This window comes from Cottoperca gobio, chromosome 3 (genome assembly GCF_900634415.1).
Source record: "Cottoperca gobio chromosome 3, fCotGob3.1, whole genome shotgun sequence".
Classification (NCBI taxonomy): Eukaryota; Metazoa; Chordata; class Actinopteri; order Perciformes; family Bovichtidae; genus Cottoperca; species Cottoperca gobio.
The window spans coordinates 14,012,815-14,031,173 of NC_041357.1; the positions used below are offsets into that span (position 1 = coordinate 14,012,815).

Genomic DNA, 18,359 nt, shown 5'->3' on the forward strand with positions numbered 1-18,359 from the left:
TATTAAAAGTACTTGAGTATTTTAGAAACTAAGTTGTTCTGATGCTCCATCCTTACCAGCTAATTACGTTTCACCTCAAAATGTGGAACTAGATTTAGCCACGCCCCCTTTCTAACTTCCGCATTGTAATCCTACCTGAGAGGTCTGCAGTCACACAACAACAAACAAACCGGCGGTCATTAGATTCCACAATAAAAAGAGACTCTTTCTGTCAAACCTCCAGGTACGTGGGTGTATTTTACAATGTCATTTAACGTTCGTATGAATGTTATAGGTTAAAAAATTATGAAAGTGTTGCTCGTGTCAGGTGATTTATAACAGTTAGGCTGTTCTTTAATGCACAAAGAAAATATAGGCTACTAAAATGTACAGTTAATAATAGGCACCACGCAGTAGTGTTGAAAAAAATGTAATTCTAAATCGCATGGACTCGGTACTAACTACAACATCACGAGGAAGTATCAGACGACTGTCAACATGCTATCTGAGCTGCTGTCAGGTCGGTTGGTTGGCAGCTGTAAACCTCCAATTTACCAGAAAGAGTAGTCTATTTCTAAACCTTGAAACCCCTGTGATTAAATGACCTTTTCGATTATTTTATCATCATCGTGTTACTTTGCAGTATTTGATTTTGGGAATTGGTTTCTGGGAAATATTAGAGTGTGACACACCAAAGAAGAGCTTGTGCACAGACAACAACATAATTTCTTCCAAAAATGCCTTTTATTGGAATTGTATACATTATTAATGAACGTGGTATTTTTTATGTTTTTGCAGTCACAAGTGAATCTTTTTCCCGGCACAATGAATGTAAGGAGAGTGGAAAAGACAGTTTTGAGTGTGGAACAGTCAGAGGGAGTCGGTGCTCGTGTCCGCAGGAGCATCGGTAGAAAAGAGGTAAGTTCCTCAACTTGTTATTTTATTATGTCGGTTATACTGTACACACAACATATTTTACATTTCTGTCCGTCCAGGGAGAGGGATCCCTCCTCAGTTGCTTTTTTTGAGGTTTCCTCCATTTTTACTCTGTTAACGTTTTTTGGGGGGAGTTTTTCCTTATTCAAAGCAAGTCAGAGGACAGAAGATAATAATAATAATAATAATAATAATAATAATAATAATAATAATAATAATAATAAGCTTTATTTGTATAACACCTTTCTTACAAGAATTGCAGACAAAGTGCTTCACAGCAAAAACATAACAATTAGTACAAAATTAGACAGAATAAGAGCATTTACAGTACAATAATCACAGTGTAGATGTAAATGAGTCTGAAGTACCATTACAAAAATAGCCGAATTAAAATAGCAGATAAAATAGCAGAATTAAAATAATATAATATAGCAGAATTAAAATAGCAGATAAAATAGCAGAATTAAAATAGTATAAAATAACATTGGAATTCATGCCTAGTTTCCCTATCTGTGCCGTACTTAACGACCCTACTGCCGGGAAATCACATTCATCACACCATTCTTGTAAATGTTCTAAACTGTCAGAGCCATATTTTGAAAGCATGAGATCAACAATGCGCCCCTGTGGCCTTTCAACTGGTTTACTCCCTTCGGTTAGAGCCAGTTTTTCTCCAATACACATTTATCTGAGAAACTTCCTCTTTTTCCCATGGTAAAACAGTCTATTTGATCTCAGGCTTTTCAAAAATACACACTCTGAGATTCATCTCAGTTACCTTTACACATTCAATGGATGTTTCTGAGAACATTTAATAAACCAGTAGTGGATGATTGTAATGTTCTTGGGGACACATAATTTATTAGAGAGTTGGCAGTGTGACTTGGTGCGGTTACGTTTAGGGCTTTGTATTCAAGAAGGAGGACCTTAAAATCAATTCTAAAAGTTACTGGAAGCCAGTGTAGAGTGGCTAACACTGGACTGATGTGGTCTCTCCTCTTGGTTCTAGTCAGCAGCCTCGCTGCAGCGTTTTGGATGAGCTGAAGTCTTTCCGTTGTTTTTTTTGGGAGGCCGGTAAAGAGTGCATTACAGTAATCGAGTCGGCTTGAGATAAAAGCAAGATATTCAAATGATATAAATTCACCCAGGTCAATGTCATTACATACAAGCGACGCTGATAAAATAGCGGCAATCCCTCCTCCTTTCTTGTTTTACCTGACTGCCTGATAGTATTTATAGTTTGGAGGACACGTCTCAGTCAGTGTTGCCACACCAGTGATGTTGTTTAACCAGGTCTCAACTAGAAACATACAGTGCAAGTTTTTTTGAACTATCATATCATTAATCAAAAAAGATTTGGTAGCCAGTGATCTGACATTCAGAAGAGCCACTTTCAGCTGTATGGAGTCTGTGACAGGAGTAAAAGCTGGTCCTGGCTGTGCACTGATATATCTAAGATAACCAGACGCAGTGCGTGCTGAGCGCTGATTATTTAGTCTGGTAGTAGTCAAGACAGGAACGGCATGACCAACTTGGGGGGGTGATGTCCTTGAGTGTCCATGAGTGGGCTTTTGGCATAAGCCGAAGGGGAGGTGCGGGGGACGTCTGGGAGGGGGGAGAAGAATGGGGGATGATGGTGGGGGATGATGGTTTTGAGCGGGGGGTTATTTGAGGTGTCAGTTTAAGACCACCTTTCACCAATTTGTTCATCTTGTTGCTAAATAAGAGGAAGGGAGAGGAAGATGAGGAAGAAGGGGAGGGGAGGGGGTAGGGTGTCTCAATGCTACTCCACAAAATTTGAACTTCATCCATGTCTGGCGGTGGAGTTGAGGGACTGGGGTCCTTGGTGTGCAGGCTTGTTGTGGCTGGTACTGCAGCAAGGTCACTCGCTCCAGTTGTTTGGACGTCATCATGGTGGTTATCTGGTGGTGTGGGGGATGGTGTCTCCTTGCATTTAGCCAAAGTCGGGTGGCTAATGGTGTAATCTATATTGGAAGCGAACAGTTTTTCTCCAGATCTGAGAGAAAGTCCATTTCTTCCAAAAAGGCCTCTACGCTGCCAGAACAGATTGAAGTTGTCAATAAAGTTCACTTTGTGCAGGGGATAGCCACCTGCTAAGCCCCAAAATTCTGCTAAAACGATTCACTCCTGACCTGGCTGGTGGGATGGGACCACTGATGTATGTTTCAATGTCTTTAGAGCCTACAACTTTTAGCAGTTCAGTAAAGTCACGTTTTAGTGTTTCCGTTTCTCCCCTTGAGATATCATTATTCCCAGCATGAATAATAACCTTGTTCACATATTTGTGGACAGACAGCATTTCTGGAAGTTTTTCTGTTATGTCACAGATCATTTCATCAGGGAAGCAGTATGTTTTGGTATCTTTCTTACCGTTAATGTTAATGCCTGATACAGTAGAGTCGCCGATAATTAGCGTTGCTGGCTCAGTGATCTGTGGTCCTCTGTTCGGCGCACATGCTCGATCCGCTGTTTGCTCAGTGATCCGCTGATTGTCCTCCGTCAGCTTCTGCGGTCCTCTGCGTCTTGTTCTGCCCGAATGGCGCAGGACTGACAGGCGAGCTGGGTCCTCCAGCGGCGATCCAGACTCGGTTTGTAGCGGTAGGAATCTGTTTTCCAGCTGTAGAGACATCAGTGGCGGCGGGGCATTCCTTGCCGTGTTCACTGCTACAATCCACGGTTGCGTAGCGGGGGTTGATGTGAGCCGTTGTCGGCATGATGACAGTGGGGGCCAGTCTCTTTCTGTCAAGTCGGGTTCTTCTAGTTTGTTAGGGGTGGCTTTAAGTTCTGCTCCACGCTTATTCCAGACGTGATTTACATGACTGTTCTCCGGGGCAAGCTGTAGCTTCACCTTTGGGGTCCATTGTATTGTTGTATCCTTCTCTTCTAGATTAAATATCTTTGCTTGAAGTACTGCAATCTTCTGTAGATGTCCACGGCAGTCCATGCAGGGGGGCATATCCGTGAAAATTAAATTAATATTAGCAGAAAGATGCAAGCAGATGTAAGCAGGGGCAAGAGCTAGCAGAGAAGCGTCCGCACAGTAAGAAAGCAGGAAGCGTAAAGATAACATATCCTGTAGAGTGATTTGTGTAATTTGTGATATTGGGCTATATAAATAAAATTAACTTGACTTGTTCATGTAATTCAACTGTCAAACTGTCAGTCAGCATAACAACCGCCATTGTAATTCATACAATACTCTACATATATCATTTCAGCTGAGGAACCTGGATCCTTTCCTGATGTTGGATGAGTTCAGCGTGAGCAAGCCGGCAGGTTTTCCAGATCATCCTCACAGAGGATTTGAGACGGTAAGAATATGTTTAACCAATAGCTCACGACAGGCCGTGGTATAGGTAGTGTGCAAACACGTGACAAAACTGTGTGACGTATGCGTGCGACTCCATTTTGGATGAATAGCAAGTCAACAATGGCGTCTAAAGCAAACAACAACAACAATACAACTCCGACTTCTTCAAAGTATTTTGACTCTCTGGAGTCCTCTGCAAAGGCAAGATTCAGAGAAAAAGTCCAAATTTGCGGCCTTGACCCGTACACGCTAAAGCCGTCGGATTATATTGAGGATTTAGAGTCATTACCACCGATTGAATATCCGGATATTGTGAACTACCTTGTGCTACAAACGTTGTGGGCAACCAACGCACAAATGAAGGTGTACAAAAGCTTAGATGCTTATAATTTCTTTGTTTCTGGCTGGGTTGGTAGTTTTCTTACCAAACCACTGAAAGATGACAGGGTGCTCGTCCATGCCCGTGTAAATCACTTTCAAAGAGCTTGAGATACACCGCTCAAGCCGTGGTTTGTGAGTGAGTGGCGATGTTATCCTCGCACACTGTGATTGTATGGCTGGAGTAAGCGAAGCATGTTCTCACATTGGTGCTTTGCTTTTCGCAAGTGAAGTAGGCTCAAGAATAAGCAAAACAAAAACATGCACAGAAGAAAAGAGCAAATGGCTGCCATCACATGTAAAGAAAGTGCCTTATTTACCAGTCAGCGATATGGAGAAATAAGGTCTTACAGTGTTCGGGTATATCATAAGCACAAATGTTTAACGTAAACATTGAAAACATAGCTTTAGCATGAGCTCTTACCAGATATAAAGTGGACGCCACACACACGGGTGAATTGTGCTTTTTCTTCTGTTAAATCCTTACTATTTATGTTGCTAAACCACAGCTTACGGTGTTCGGTAGACAGCAATTCATCCCTCTTTTGTGGATCGTTGTTTTTGATGATTTTAGGAAATCTAAAGAACCGTTTCTGGGTCACGAGTAGCGTTATTACTACAATTATACACTGCGCACAAGGTTGGCATTTTCTTTCAATCTTAGACGTTTAAATACAAAGAAAATTACGAAGCAAGCGTTGCAGCAACTCACACGTGAACGGGCGCACAGTCTTGGTTGTGTATATACATCCAAAATGGCTGACTTACGGGTTGGGAAATAGGCGTGACGTCACATGCACATGATCTATATGGTCATTATATCACAGTTAAGGGGCGAGGTTCGGCCCGATGCGAAGCCCCCTTAACTGTGATATAATGAGCATATATCACGGTCTGAAGTGAGCTATTGCTTTTATAAAATGGTTACCAAGTGTGGCAATATGAAAGAAAAATACACACTCCAATTTAAATAGTTTTTATTATTAAATAATGATGTTCAAAATAAAATAGTCCCTCCGTTGCCTTCTGCACTGATTGCTTGATTTGAATATATACTGTATAGTATTTGACTGTATTTTAGTCTTTTTAACCCTTTGACACACAAGCTATGCAAACCCTTTCTAATGCGCAACATGGGTCTAAACCAGGGGTGGGGAACCTCCATTTGATCCGGCCCTCGAGGTAATTCGTAAAACGCACGCAAAAAAATCCACTAGACGGCAATATTTTAAATGGTCGACTGTTTTTCCTGGCCAATGTCAGGGTCCTTGAACACAACACGAGCGGAACGTGTCATCACGAGGTCACGTCATGTCAAAAAACTTCAAATTTAAACGAGACTGTCATTGACATCAGTGAAGGCAGCATGGCGAGTGTAAAACAGAGAAAGCTGGACGCGGAATGACGCACTTTCCAGGAGAAATAATCTCGAGCGTCATTACAGCACGAAACATGCCGAACTGCACGAGCTGGAAGGACGAGTGCGTTTGGATATATACAGTTACACTACAGATACACTTACAGTTCACTACAGTTACACTACAGACACACTAGCAGTTCAATATCTCACAGTGTTATCGGCTGTATGATGTATGTTAAGTGTGAGTGTGACAAAGTGACAACTAAAGATTTCAAATATGAAATGTGTTGTTTAGTCCAAATCACTGCTATAATAATTATTATTAACATTATTATTATAGTATGTCTTTTTTTCATTGTTATCACACTTTACACACACGGGTCATTTTAGACCCATGCGTGTAAACCTGATGTAGTAATACAAAAACTATTTTAATTTCTAAATTAAGAAAGAAAAAATGAAAATAATGATTTGTGGTCATCAAAAACAAGATATTTAATGAATACTTGGAATATTAAATGATTAAATAAATTGATTTCCAAAATTATAGCAAAGAAACACTCGTGCCATGCATTATTAACCACGGCAAACTATTTGGTGCCTTGGTTCAGGTTGGTGTCTGAGGTTGTATCTGGTGTCCTTACATACAGTCCACTGATCAGTCATGTAATGTACAGATCACCAGAGGTATTAAGCATATAAACCACATTATTAACACTTTTTTACAAAATACCACATCTAATTTTAGACGATACAGAAATTTACAAGAAACATATAAATGAGCATAAATACAAAACTTACAATTCCAGCTGAAACAATAATTCAATTAAATGTAACTTTTTTGATAATCGATTGAGCGTTTTTCATTTCTAAGTTTGGCATACAATATTTTTCCCTGTTATAGAGGTTTTGGGGGAACTTTTCCTTGTCTAAAGCCAGGGTCTAAGAATAGAGGGTGTTGTATGCGGTACAGATTTTAAAGCCCTCTTGATTACAGCAAAAATAGCAAACATTTGCAAGCTCCAGTTTCTTAATTGAATGAATTTACTGCATTTCTTCATCTTATGTGATGATAAACTGGAAAAATAAGCAATTTTATGACATCCCCTCTGTCTGAAAATGTTGATGGGTATTTTCCACTATTTTATGACACTTAATAAACAGTAATCTGCAGATTAATAGATCATGAAAATAATCATTACTTAACACTAACTTTTTATAATATTCTTTGGAAAACAATCTTTCATCTCAACCAAATAATGTGTAAAACAATAGAAGAGAAAAGCCACACAATCTGACACACACTTTTTAAAAGGTATTTCTCAGGATATGAACTGTCACAAAGAAGAATCTAAAAACTACAGTAGCACTTTCAATAAAAAGCACAACTCCCTCCTAATACCTCAAAGCAATATAACAGAACTGAACCGGTAACTGCTTCAAACCAAAAACTAAAAAAAGGATCATGATAACAGAAGCACAGCACCAACAGGATTCACTGAGGAGTGAAAATCCTACTTTGATCACTAGATGGCGACAGCAGGACGGAGCCCAGAAAGCACCACTTTGACTTTCACAAATGATTAAGGTTTATATATGTTTAATAAATCATACAGAAAGCCAGAAATATCCGTGTATAATATCTGCTGGTATTGTTAACTTAGCATGAGGCCCAGTTTGGGCCCAGAAAGCTTCGAGTTACACATTTCCTTCATGACAACTCAGAAAGATTCCCTTATTTTGAAAGAGAGGAATTGTCCCTGCTTTTGATGTTTCTGATGTGTTTTTGTGGAACCATCTTTGGTTTTGTTTTTTTATTATTCTTGGAATTTTAAATTATTGTATTCGGTCTCCACCCAAGTCCCTGACATGTTGCCTCTTCTAGTTTTCTGAAAACTGAGAGATCAAATACATATGCAAGACAATAAATGTGATCACATTACTGCAGTTGCCTCTTGAGTGCATCACATTTTTTAATACAGTATTTCACTTCCATTTCCTCTACTCAAGTCTATGATCATTTTACTAAAGTAGACATGACTTCAGTGTAATCACAAACAGATTTCAAAGTTACGGCTTCCTTTCCGTCTTCATTTCCCAGCTTTCCTTAGCTGCATTTTGTCATTATTGTCTTTATGTTATGCCCGATTCATAATTGAAACAACTTTTTTAACACGTATTTTCTAGGGTTGTTGATTTTAAGACATAATTTGTGCATCATGAGATGAGAGTGTGGCATCACTGTCTGCATTTTAGAGACTAGCTGGTTTTTAACTGATGTCTTAGAATAATCTTTACTTTAAAGCTTCTCCAATCATTGCCCAGATGCTGTTTGTAGTGACGAACCCATAGAGATATCACCCTCTACTGAGCGTGAACTTGCAGCTGACTGTTTTTATTTTACTGCCCACAACTTAACTTTTTTGAGTCATTAACTTAACTTTTTGGCTTTACTGGTTTCTGCTGTGTGTCCGATTAAAGTGGAATAATATCTGATTTAATATCTTTTCATTTTTGGCCCCAAAGAATGGAAAGTATGATAATTTTCTCTTATTCTGGCTCCCACTCTGTGAACTGGCACAGGACAAAGGGAGACAAGGACTATACACACACACACACGCACACGCACACGCACACACACACACACGGTAATGGGAAACAGGTGGCAACAATCAAACAGGCGGGAAACCTTACAGACAGGAAGTGCTCTGAAACGAGAGGGAAAGGTAATTACAAAATAAAACAGGAAGTGCAATGACAGACAGTGCATGACGAGACGAGACATGAGTGACTGTAATTTAACAAGTGAACAATGAGACAAGACTAAACATAGACTCTAAACATGAAACATAACATAAATACATTAACACACATGATGGGATGTTACAAATGGCTTTACAAATGTATAACTTTTTGAACTTAGTGCTGTATATTAAATTCACCTCACACAAGCCTGTCACATGTTTTTTCAATTGTCGTTCAACTCTTTACTGTGGAGTTAGCAGTTATTCTTCTACCACATTGCTGAATGGAGGTTGTATATTTAAAGTTGAACTTAAAAAACCCAGATATTGTCCTTAGATTGCCAGAAGTGTATTTGAGTTGGCAGATGCAACTTAAATCTCTCGGTGCGGGAAGACAGGACTAGCTTACACTCCCAGCATGCCTTTCAGCAGGTGTGTTTTCTCACACTCGCATGACTTTTGAAATCACACAGCTGTGGAGACAGATCACAGGCAGCTCACTGTAGGGGCCCGAGCTTTCCTCCCTTACACAGATGTTCCCCTCTGAACCCATGACCCATTAGTCAGCACTTCTCTTCCTGTCCAGTCTGACCACTGGGGCGGTGAAACAAGCTCACACATGCTTTTATTGTCGAAGCATCATTCAAAAGTCATGGCCTGAGTCAATGAAACCTGGAACATTATATTTCACTTGCTTTGAAGAAAGTTCATTACTTTATGTAAAATAAGCTGTCAAAATAGAAAAATGTCCCAATCCTTTACATTTGTTTTGAAGTGTTATTATTAATAAGTAATATTAGTAAACTAATTATTAAGTCATCTGTATGAGACAATATGAGGCTCTTTATGCTACATATGTGTGTGTCTTTTATCAAACAGGTAACATATGTTTTGGAGGGGATCACGGCCCACGAAGACTTCTGTGGCCATTCAGGACGACTGAAAGCTGGAGATCTTCAAGTACTGCATAACTCTATTTTTATGATTTTTGGGGATTTTGGAAATTATGCTTTCTTTCCAAGAGTAAGATGAAATCAGTGACATCTCATGTTTGTACAGTAAATCAGACTGTTAGCTTACCTTAGCACTGGAAACACCATTACGAGGTTAACAGCTAGCCTGGTGAAAACTACCTACCAGCACCTCTAAAGCCCACTGATTATATCTTGTTTGTTCAAAAACGTAAGTGTAGAAATGACAATTTGCCAAGAGATATAACATGTTAATCAGTGAGCTAACTGTTTCTGCCTGTTTCACACTTTGTGCTAAGCTAAGCTAACTAGCTGAGGACTGCAGCTTTATATTTACGGTGTAGACATGACAGTGGTAACAATCTTCTTATCTAACTCTTAGTAAGAAAGCAAATTAGTTTGTTTGCCAAAATTTCAAACTCTTCTTTTAACTCTGCAATCATAAAACCAGCTACACTTAGAGATATATAACTAAATATTTTCTGTTCTTTCAGATATTAAATACACGTTATCCAAACAGTGTGATCAATGTTATCTATCAGTCTAATCCTCTAATAGTAAATGTCATCATTAACTTGAAGCATTCAGACCACTTGTTATTAACATGAACAACTGCGAGAGCAGAACAAGACTTAAGCCTATTGGCGTACAAATCCCCACCAACTCATTACATATGCATTATAATGCTGTGCACTCACACTAATTGGATATCATACCCTGTGGGTTGTTTCCTGTGTTTTTAAAGTAGTAAAGTTAAACACACACACAGGCTGCTGACTCAGCTTCAATCTGCAGCATAGGTTCAGTCAGTTCAGCCGAATTTGCTGTAACCCACCATTCTGTGGGCTCGGACGTCACGTTGGAGCTGCAAATGCTAAACAGCCGCTTGCAAGTCCTTCAGGGAAAACTCAAACACTGTCTCTGATTAGAGCGGTAAAAGAAGCAGTGAAGACGGCAACAGAGAAAAAAAATTCTCAGTAAAGGTTTCAATTAATTCCACATCTGCATATACCCACTTTAGAAAAGAAACAAATCCAACTTCCTTTTTACATTAATATTTTAAAATGACAGATTTCTCTGTGCCCAGATTTGTAGCTTAACGAAACAACTGTTTCTTAAATAGTTACCCATAGTGGCCTTGGTAATAAGCATACTTACATAACAAGCTGTATCAAAGTTTTAAATGAATGACAATCTTCATCTTTTCATACACAATGTCCGTCTTTATGAGGACTGTATGTACCTGAACTAGCAGCTTATTTTCTTATTTATTAAATCACATAAGATGTTTTAAATTTAATTTTTCAAGCTGTGCTGCCTCTGTTCTCTGGTTTATCCTCTGTTGTATTCTTCATGTTTTATTATCCTGTAAATACCCATCACAAAGCAATAAAAGAAACCAAATAGCATGGTGAACAGTCATGAATGAATAATCAGGAGCCAGCTGCATTAAAGCAAAGCTTGAGAGTGGAAATTTACAGCTCAACTAAAGGAGAAGCAGAAGCTATAAAACAAAGATTAATGAAGTTATTAATTAGAAATTAAGTTTCAAATCACAATCTCAAGCCTGCTCCATGTTTTAGAATGTCTTTACTCTATTATTATAATCAGAAGCCTATCAGAGAAATGTGTTGAATGTTGAATGTTACCGAAAATTATATATTATTACTTTGAACTCTAAACTGCTGTTTTTGCATAATATACTATATTATGTACAACGCTGATGGAAAAAGTTCAAAGGATAAAATGTGATTAAGTTTGTGCAATGCATTTATCCTGTTTCATGCCAGTGGTTTCCATTTATTTCTCTATCCTTTGAAAATGTACGTGTAATTTCTTCAGCTATATCTTCCTTTATCAAACCCAGAAAGTACAAATAAGCAAACAAGTGCAGTAAAAAGGATAAACACCGATGTTGCAGCTGTTATATTTCTTTATTAATCATTATTTATTTATCATGTCAGTATACACAACACATTTTGAACACAATGAAAGATACAATCTGAAACAACATAATACACATTTTATGATCAAAAAGGAGCAGGGAGAAGAAAAATCTTATATTACCTTCTCATAACAAGTCACATCAATGGTCTAACACATATTCTGTAGTCTGCCAACGCTTTTACAACATAAATATATACCTGTAGCGATCCATCCAATAAACTTCACTTTAAACCAAAAATGTCCATCTGGGTAACACAAGATTGTAAGGGTATTGAGGATACATTATTGGCAACTGGGAATTCTTGTAGTTGTGAAGATACTGTTATTTACTGGTTAAGTAAAAACGTGATATAATGAGAAGATAACACAATACATCCCTTGAAGATCCTTTCACATTTCTTCAAACAATCATTTATGTCTAGAGCAAAGGGGTGTACCAGTCATGCCACTTGCACGGCTGATAAAACCCTTCCCAAATTATTATTATGGTTATTTAATGCAAGTACAAATACGTTATGGCCTCAACAAATAGCGATGTAAATAAAGATGGATGTATATGTGACATTTAGTCTTTGGTATAATTTGGTATAATTGAAATATGTCTTCTTGTCTGCCAGTGGATGACTGCAGGACAGGGGGTGGTCCATGCTGAGATGCCTGTGTCAGAGGAGCCGGTGGTGGGCTTACAGCTGTGGGTGAACCTGGCGAGACGAGACAAGATGACGGAACCGGCGTACCAGGAGCTTAAAGGCTCAGAGATCCCGAAACCCAGCCAGGGAGGAGTTACAGTCGCTGTGATATCTGGAGAAGCTTTAGGAGCAAAGGTGTGTGTGTGTGTGTGTGTGTGTGTGTGCGTGGTGCGTGCGTGCGTGCGTGTGTGTGTGTGTGTGTGTGTGTGTGTGTGTGTGTGTGTGTGTGTGTGTGTGTGTGTGTGTGTGTGTGTGTGTGTGTGTGTGTGTGTGTGTGTGTGTGTGAGTGAGTGATGTCACTAAGGCATCATTAAATGAAGACGCAGACAGAAGAGCACTTTGAAACTGAACATGGTATTTCGTTTCCTGCCAGCTGTTGATCTCATGGTGATTGCGCATTTGCTGGATGCTTGAGGCAAATAGAAAAAAACGACAAACGATGACATAAATGTGCGTGTATGTATGTATGTGTGTGTGTGTGTGTGTGTGTGTGAAAGGGAATTCCTGTTAACCACACTATTTAGTCAGTGGGAGAAGTGTCTGGTTGAAAAGAGGAAACTGCAAATGAGGAGCAGATCTTCTTGGCCTCTGGGAATTACTTTGTAATGTTGCAGTGTGTGTGTGTGTGTGTGTGTGTGTGTGTGTGTGTGTGTGTGTGTGTGTGTGTGTGTGTGTGTGTGTGTGTGTGTGTGTGTGTGTTTGTGTGTGTGTGTGTTTAACACAGGTCATTGAACTCAAGTGGCCTTCTTCTCCTCTAACACATCTATTTATTTTTATGTATTGTATTTGTTCTGTATAAGGCTCATCGTTTTTGGGGTATTATTAATAATGGTAATTTCCCCCTGATTTATGTAGCGATGGAAGAATGTAAACAGACCAAAGCTTGCAGAGATCACCTGTGATGGTGTAGCATTATTATGTCTGTGAAGTGCCATCAGAATTTAAATATTAAAGGTGTTTTTACTCACCCTACTAGTTCAATTCATAATTAATATTTGAAACAACAGGAAAGACCAAATCCGTTTTTAACGACTTGTTCGGCTTCAACAGAAAGTTCCACATCAGCTGCAGTCATCTTTGTTGCTTTTTTAAAATGCCAATGGCACTCCTTTGTACGGCCTTTGACTCCAACATGCCCAATATTAGATAAACGATTGTGATTGGCCCATCAGCTCTCAAATTGCTGGAAATCAGTCCAAGGTGGAGGGGGGCCCAAACATCTACCAGAGCAAATAAAACATGAGCTTGCAGATTTGTCTGGTTTCCAGGCAAGATTGTATGCCCCTTCTCCTTTTACTGTTGTTGTTTTCTACTGTAAGACACTCTTGACAACAGTTTACATTAAATTAGGTACTCTTGGGAAAATAACAGGTCACAATATTCATAAAAATATTTGATAATATATGATAATAAAAAATTAATAGAATAATTTGGAGAAATAAAAGTGAGTTTGAGTCCCTCAAATGAAGAAATCAATAAATGCAAGTACTGAATGTTTACGATGAAATGTTATTTTTTAAATTAAAATGTGAAACAGACTTTCCTCTGATTTTAAAGATGTGTAGGATCAAAAACGTACAGACTTTGGAAGTTCCCAGTGTTAAAAGTCATTGTGTAGCAGTTTTCACCGATTGTGTCGGTATTTAAATCTTTTCCTTTGCATACTTGGGGATAATGGAAACATTTTTGCACTTTTTGTACGTCGCTTTGGACAAAAGCATCAGCTAAATGAACTGGAATGTAATGTAATGTAATTTTGTGAACACAACGCTGAAATATTATCCTCTTTTAAGTTGATATGGTGAACTTGTCAACAAACTGTTTTTTATTTAGGCATCCAGCAGTTACGGAGCAACATTATCTACAGTCTACCTGATTAATGTAATTCTAATATTTACTCTCTTTTAGCTCTGTTTTGGTTTCCACCAACTCCCGAGGGAAGTATCTGGCTCTTTAGCTGCTAAATGCTCCACTGTGCTCGGTACTAACTGTGTCTGTCTGCTGTTTGGTGCTGAGCAGTGTACTGTGGCTTTAACAAGAACAAATAACTCTAAGAAAATGCAGGTTCTTTCATTTCCTTAACTTTGTTCTTTTTCTCACGCATGTTTCCAATTTGCAAAGCCTCAATGCTGAGAGTTTTTTCAAGGTCATCTGTCTCCTCATGATAAAAAGAATAAATAAAAACACACACACAATGATACACAAAGCTGTTTAGTGCAAGAAGTGTAAACCATGAAACTACCAATAACAGGTTCTGACTTTGTATTGCTTTAAAACCATGTGATTATTAGGAGGTCGCTTATAAAACGATTATGTGGGTAGCACTTATTGTTCACTACCCATTTGCAGGAACAGCAGTGCAGACAGTTTTTAATAAATGACCATGACAGTCACTGGCGCCACTATGACAAAGTTTGCATGAATGTGTTTTCTGTTTGTGTGTGTGTGTATGTGTGTGCGTGTGCGTGTGCGTGTGCGTGTGTGTGCGTGTGCGTGTGTGTGAGTGAGTGTCAGAGAAAGTAAGAATATTGTCTGTTTTCCTGTAGTCCAAGGTCTACACAAGGACACCAACCTTGTACCTGGACTTCAGACTACAGACAGATGCCCTGCATGTACAGCCCGTCCCCTCAGGTAGGAGAATAACATTTCTAAACACACCATAGTATGTCTGTAAATGCTTTGTCAATAATAAAAGTGCCTAAGTGGCCAGGATGCTTACACAAAAGCATTTAATGGTTGCTTTAGGCTTTCACTGATCATCATTCATCTCCCTCATTGTTCTCTTTACTTCCTGTCACTGGAAGTACATAAATGTGTGTCTTCACCATGACACAGTGACACGTCACTGATGACAAACATTATTGAATGTGTTCCTCTTGTGGTAGGAAACCAAACAATGAATAAATACATGGGAACAGAATATGTTCACTTTACAGTTGAAAAGTTGAGTCATAATGAATAAGACGCACCCTTTCAACACACTCAGGGGTTTGTTGCTACAGCCTTACATTGTCTGGTATGACCAGTAGCTTTTGGTGGCTGAAGTTAAAGCTAAAGCTAGCAAACGTAAAAGTGTCATTCTTTTACGTTTCACTTTACATTCACTATTACTTCACAAAAACTCCACAGGGCACTTTTAAGATAGCTACTCTACTTACTTATTTCTGTGTTCACAAGTTGTTTCTGCTACCTGCGTACGGACAACATTTTTACTTCAGGTTTAAGAGCAGACAACTTCTTTATTACTCAAATATTTATACATAATATTTCCGTGTTTGACAGGATGGACTACATTCATCTACACGCTATCAGGATCCATTCATGTTGGTGAGTTTTGTCTGGTTAATGTTACACTAAAAGAAAGTCCCGCTTTTCACTCTGTTTATTTGAACTTTGCAACAAGTTGAAGGTTTATTTCCCGTACCTGCCTCATATAGTCCAACACTTCAAAAGAATATAAGAGGAAGAAGAAATCACTAATACAATAAACAGGGTGATGCTCACATTATTTTTCTAGTTGGATATGTTCACTCTTTTGTGTTTGATTACTCCTTCACTTTCCTCCCTGCTCTTCCTGCTGCCATATCTACGTTAAAAATATGTGTGTGATCTCAGTCCAATCGCAACTTCTCTTCTACGTTCAGCCAAAAGAACCATGTGTTATGCTTTAAAGCTTGATGGATTCATAGATCACTCCTCTTCAATCTGAAATTTACCAAGCATAAGAAGAATTATCATGCTACTGTGTATAAAATATGATCTTCTCAGAGTTTGGCTTCATATCAATCGCCTTACCCACATGTTATAACTACGCCCTGTTGTATGTGTTGCTGTTTGACATTATACTGTGAAATACTGCATTTCCTACTTTATGGACGACATTGTGTGATCAGGGATTTCCCCTCGCATGAGAACACTTTTCAGAGGCTTTCTTGGTTTGTTGTCATTATGATTTGATTACTCTCCATCATTACACTGCAGGATTTCTCAGACTAGTTGCTGGCATATGTTTTAATGACACAAGAATATGAATTTGGTTGCAAAGATTAAAAAAGTTATTTGAATCATAAGTCTCCAACTCAACACGGTATATGATGTTTCAGTTGTTTTCAGGTTTACATTTTCTTAATTAGAATTAATCAGTGTATTGTTGAAAAATAATCATGGACTGTCACCTTGAACGGCATTTACAGTCCTGTCAAAATATAAGTGGTACAGAAATATTGAGTCATGTTAAAAAAATTAAGTCAGTTCAGAATGTAACTGGAAACAATCCTGTAGCCTGCTCAATCACATCCAAAAGGTATTTAAAATGAGTAAGGACAAAACTGTGAACCTTTCTTGTTTTCAAGGCCCAGATAAGGGGCAGCAGAAGGTGGAGCCCCATCACATCGTGGTGTTTGAAGATGGTGACTGCGTCAAAGTTGAAAACAAGGTGAGGGATTTACACTATTCTCTCGTCAAACTTTTTTCCACAATGCCTCCCTTTGGAAGCTGAAAGTATTTTCCATCGTTATTCATAGGGTTTACTTTCACTGATTTAGTTTGTTTGATGATTTACTTACTTAATCCTCTTCTACCCCTGTGTAATAAAATGTGCTTTCTGCGCCACCTCATTTTCTGTCTTCCCGGTCTTGCCTGGAGGAGTCCATCTCAGTACAACTTTTGATATGCAATCTGTCTCTATTTGAAGCATCTAATTCACCTCAACCCTATTTCAGTGATGATGTTCTTGCCTTTTTCTGTTCCAAGATTTTAAAGATGCCACAAAACCTTTTCCGTTTTCCATTTGTGGATCCCTACATTGTTGCTCTTTTAAAGGCTGATCTTTGTTTTTAGTCTTGGACTTCCTGATGGGGTTGGGAAACCCCATATTTTCTTTGGCCGGATGACGCAAAATGACGGCATTTGCACATACCACCCACATTGCAACAATATCTGCAAAGTTTCCCTTTAAGTAAAATATACAGTAAATACTTCTACCTCTACTGTAAAATATTATTGTTCCTTCTCAGATTTAAGAAGTGTTTCACGAGAAGAAATCTTGTGTAACTTTTGACATCTTGTCTCTTTATCTTGGGGTACTGATCACTAGGTTGGGAACCACTGATTTCCGAAATTACAAATAAAAGTCAGTCCACTTCACAATACATAGCGCTGCTTCTTATTCCCTCCTCAGGGCCCTGAAGTTTCCCATTTTGTGCTGATCGCTGGAGAACCAATCAAAGAGCCTGTGGTACAACAAGGTACGGCATTTGTTTTTTTCCCTCCGTGTTGGCGACAAGTCACTGTACAAAAGAAATGCTTGAATATGTTTAAAAAGTCACAAACAGAACTGAATCAATGCCTATCATTTAATACTTTCATATGTTGTGTGTGCCCTTCAGGTCCGTTTGTAATGACTACAGAGGAAGAGATCAGACAGGCTATCAGAGACTACCAGACTGGCAGAAATGGCTTTGAAAGAGCCGTAAACTGGAGGTCCAAGATTAGAGACGCTTTCTGAACTCTACACGTTGCACTCTTGTCCATGCAGCCTTACTTGTTTTTGTTGCTATAAAAACATATTTATAGAGATATTTGTTTTGAGGGCTTGATAATATGGGTGTATTCAGTAAATGTTCTGTCTGTGTTTACAGGACATTTAGTACTTTCCATCATCTACTTTAACATGTCCTTCATGTTCAGTGCTTCATTGTTTGCACATTAGAAGTTTAGCCCCTCTCCCTTGTAAATTATATATTTTAGGGAAAATGTGCTTCTAACTGCTCCCCACCCCCTTGTTAAATGTAACCTTTGTTACATTTCCCCTCTGCTGTTTGAAATAACACAGTACCTGTTGCACACATTGTTGTTCTGAAGATAATTCAACATATTATTAAGTATGGGCAGAAAGTTTACTACTTTATTGTTTGATGACACACATGTACCACACATAACCTAATATAACCTGCTGCAAAAACTAACATAGACCACATAAAAATGTTGTAAAAAAATGTTTATGGAAGTTTTATAGTTATTGTA

At 38.6% G+C, this 18,359-nt stretch overlaps 1 protein-coding gene across 2 annotated transcripts; it reads left to right on the forward strand.

The window, feature by feature from the left end:
* Nucleotides 1-109: 109 nt before the first annotated feature.
* pir (pirin) lies at nucleotides 110-18,305 on the forward strand. Of its 2 annotated transcripts, none has more exons than XM_029458266.1 (10): nucleotides 110-223; nucleotides 778-897; nucleotides 4,155-4,247; nucleotides 9,608-9,688; nucleotides 12,264-12,470; nucleotides 14,882-14,966; nucleotides 15,618-15,662; nucleotides 16,688-16,770; nucleotides 17,515-17,581; nucleotides 17,723-18,305. In XM_029458266.1, the coding sequence occupies exons 2-10, from the start codon at nucleotides 805-807 to the stop codon at nucleotides 17,839-17,841; spliced, it is 873 nt and encodes a 290-aa protein (XP_029314126.1). In that variant the 5' UTR covers nucleotides 110-223; nucleotides 778-804; the 3' UTR covers nucleotides 17,842-18,305. The 2 variants fall into 2 exon arrangements, with proteins under 2 accessions (XP_029314126.1, XP_029314122.1); XM_029458262.1 differs by lacking the exon at nucleotides 110-223 and adding an exon at nucleotides 240-499.
* Nucleotides 18,306-18,359: the final 54 nt, after the last annotated feature.